At 49.9% G+C, this 3,114-nt stretch overlaps 1 protein-coding gene across 1 annotated transcript in view; it reads right to left on the reverse strand.

Annotated features, from left to right (window-relative positions):
- The window catches only part of FTH1 (ferritin, heavy polypeptide 1), a gene marked incomplete at its 5' end in the record, with an annotated part of 2,251 nt that extends 461 nt beyond the window's left edge, over positions 1 to 1,790 (reverse strand). The window contains 2 exon segments of the mRNA XM_010140404.1: positions 818 to 943; positions 1,594 to 1,790. Of these exon segments, the coding sequence (XP_010138706.1) occupies positions 818 to 943; positions 1,594 to 1,790 (323 nt within the window).
- Positions 1,791 to 3,114: the final 1,324 nt, after the last annotated feature.

Below are 3,114 nucleotides of genomic sequence, written 5' to 3' on the forward strand. Positions count from 1 at the left end.
CAGCCTGAACCGGCACCTGAAGTCTCACTGATCCTCTCGAGGGAAAGGAGAAGACAGAGGAGCCTTTAGTTCTGCCTCAGCCATGCCAGAAGGCCACTGAAGTGAGCCACCTTATCCAGGCCCACTTCTCCAGAACCCCACAGCTCAGTGTCAGTGTGGGAAGACCCTGCTCTTCCTCACTACGAGGCAACAAGAAACTTTCTGAATACATTCAGAAGTCTCCACAGCACCCGACCTCAAGGATTTACACCTGCAGAATGATCCAGTTCGGGTGTTTCTTTTAAATCAGTCCCTCTACCTTATGCAGGACACTCCCAAGAGCCCTTTAACTCAGACACCTGCTAATCTCTTCCTGATACCAAGAAGCCTCAATCCAGCCTTGCCCATAACTTCCAGTGGTGAAGAAACCAGCAATTTCAGAGACTGTGTTCAAGTCTCAGAGCTTTCCATATCCTGAAGAAGTGGCTCCAAATATCTTACGACAAAAAGCCTTATGGGCATCTATGGGTTTCAAGTTCACACTCATCCCCTATGAGTCTCCACAGAGCTCAATAAATTCCTTCTCCAAAATGCTGTTCACGAGTGCTCTCTGTTCCCAAGAGCAACACAGGGTTTGCACATGCACACTGCAACTGGTCCTCCTGGAAAATGATGGCCACGACCCTCCCACCTGGTTTTGGGAAGGCCATACCATGAGTTCACACCGTTTTTTTGTCATTAAGAACACAGGGGACACACACCTCACCCCTAAACCTAATTAGGCACATCCCAGCCTCCTCAGTGCACAGCCACATTCTCAGCCTCAGCATCCACTCACATGTGGGTCATTCTTCTCAGTTGCCAGTTTGTGCAGTTCCAGCAGTGACTGGTTCACATTCTTCTCCAGGTGCAGGGCACACTCCATCGCAGTCAGCCCATTCTCCCAGTCATCACGATCTGGTTTCTAGGAGGGGAAAGCACAGGACCATGTTTTCTCTAAGTACCCACCAGTAGGGAACACAATGTCTCAGACCAGCTTCAAAGCCTGTTCAAAGTTCAGGCACTTCAGCATCTTCCAGAGCTCAGAGCACACTGAGCAGAGCTGAGGGCAAGCTCCAAGCCCCAGACCCACCCCCACTCCCCAGGTTCTCCCCATGCGATATTCTGAGCTCTTGCAGATACCTACCAGAGCTGCTTTCCTCCTATTGGCTTAAACACTGGCCTGTACATGGGCAACAGGCACAGAAATTAAGTGGTTAAAACACCAGTACAGGCAAGTCCCGCCTTCAGTTCAACCACCTGGATGGTCCAGGGTTCACCAGTATCCACACTTACTGGTGAGCAAGGGAATTTCAAGTGCCCACCACTGTGCAGGTTTCCCCATGAAAAGCTGTCTTGCATTAAAGGCCCTATGACCTTGCAAGGAGTCAGGAGCCCTCTGCAAAACACCAGAGAGCACAGAAGGCTCTTGCCATTAAATTTAAGGCAGATAAACCCACTGCAATCTGGCTGCACCCTTGCAAACCACCAAGGGCATCCTCTTCCACCCCTCTGCAGACCAACCACAAGCCTTGTTCTGCATTAAACAGGACAACCCCCAGCTCCACTCCTCACCTTGATGTCCTGCAAGAAGATGCGTCCGCCCCTCCGGTTCTGGAGTTTCATCAGTTTCTCGGCATGCTCACGCTCCTCGTGGGACTGATGCAGGAAGTACTTGGCAAAGTTTTTCAGAGCCACATCATCCCGATCAAAGTAGTAGGACTGGAAAAGAAAAATTTACATACTAAAAATCCCAAGCTTTGCTCCAGCAGCTTCACAAAGCCCAGACCATGCTGTGACTTCAGGTATATCTCCTATAGAGATGGCTGGCGTCCAAGCTGAGGCAGCACAGCAGCAGAATTCTTCCCTTCATTGCGAGTTACATTTCCTTGATTAGGATTAAATTCTAACCTCTATCCCTACCATGACACTAGGGACACAAATAAATGATATTTGTTTTTCAGTTCTGAAGATACAAAACAGCCCACATAGATACCTGATCTTCTGAGTACCTTTCAAACACCTTAAACATGAGAGACAAAGTCCTTTTCAAGGAGAAATCTTCCCCACTGCCTTTGTTTGCTTACAACAACCAAAAGTCAATGTCTGGCAATTCCAGTTAAGGGTGACCGAGGACTTTTAAGGTACTTCTGTAATAAAGCTCCAGTGCTTCACTTGGCTTACCAAGGGATTAGACTAACAGGTAGACTTTCCACTTTGGAGAAAAAAAAACCACACAGACTCACATTTAAAAGACAAAAGCTTAACTGAACTAGAATACATATGCAACAGTAAATACAAGATCGTCTTTTTCGAAAGCCCAAGAAACTGGAACAGCAGTTAGAAGCCCTCCCGCAGCTGCTTGTTCTGTGGTCAGAGCCATTAGGCAGGATTCAATGGGGAGCTTTGTATCAACTGCCAGTTATTTACCAGACAAAGCACCACAATTCTCTGCTCTTGAACAAGCAGCCTGGAGGTTTTCAAGGCAAGACACTGGTGCTTGTGTACTGCTATCATCCACAAACACAATTCCATTTAGCTCATAGCTGAGGTTCAGACTGTCACAGTGACACAGAACCAAGCTGTAAAATGCTGTAACAGTCTACAGAGTCACCAGAATGTCTCAGGTTACCTGCACGGCTAAAGCACCACCACTGCTGCAGAGGCCAGAGCTGCTGCTTGGACCAGAGTTACTCATCTCAGCTACGGCTAAAGCAGGAGTCTCATGCCAAGCGAGACATGTAAGCACAGCGCCGGGGAAACCACGGATTCCTACCATAAGCCGCTTCAAACAACTACGAGCAAAAAGCCTTGCCTCAGAGACATGAGTGCCTGTGGGAAAGGTGCCAAGCGTCTCCGTTAGTCAGCTCCTGCCAGCCAGCCCAGCCCCAAGGGCAGAGCCGCTGCTGAGCGGGGCTGATAACGGGGCCGTCAAGGGCAACAGGCAGAGTGCGGTTAACGTGTGACTCGAGTTCGCCTCCGAGATAAAGCCTCACCTACAGCAAACAAGCTGCGGCCCCACCCCCGGGGGAAGGCCGGGACCGCCCCTCGGGCAGCGCTGGGGGAGGAGGAGGAGCAGGAGCGCGGCTGCGCCCG

This window comes from Buceros rhinoceros, unplaced genomic scaffold, assembly GCF_000710305.1.
Source record: "Buceros rhinoceros silvestris isolate BGI_N320 unplaced genomic scaffold, ASM71030v1 scaffold36077, whole genome shotgun sequence".
Lineage (NCBI taxonomy): Eukaryota > Metazoa > Chordata > Aves > Bucerotiformes > Bucerotidae > Buceros > Buceros rhinoceros.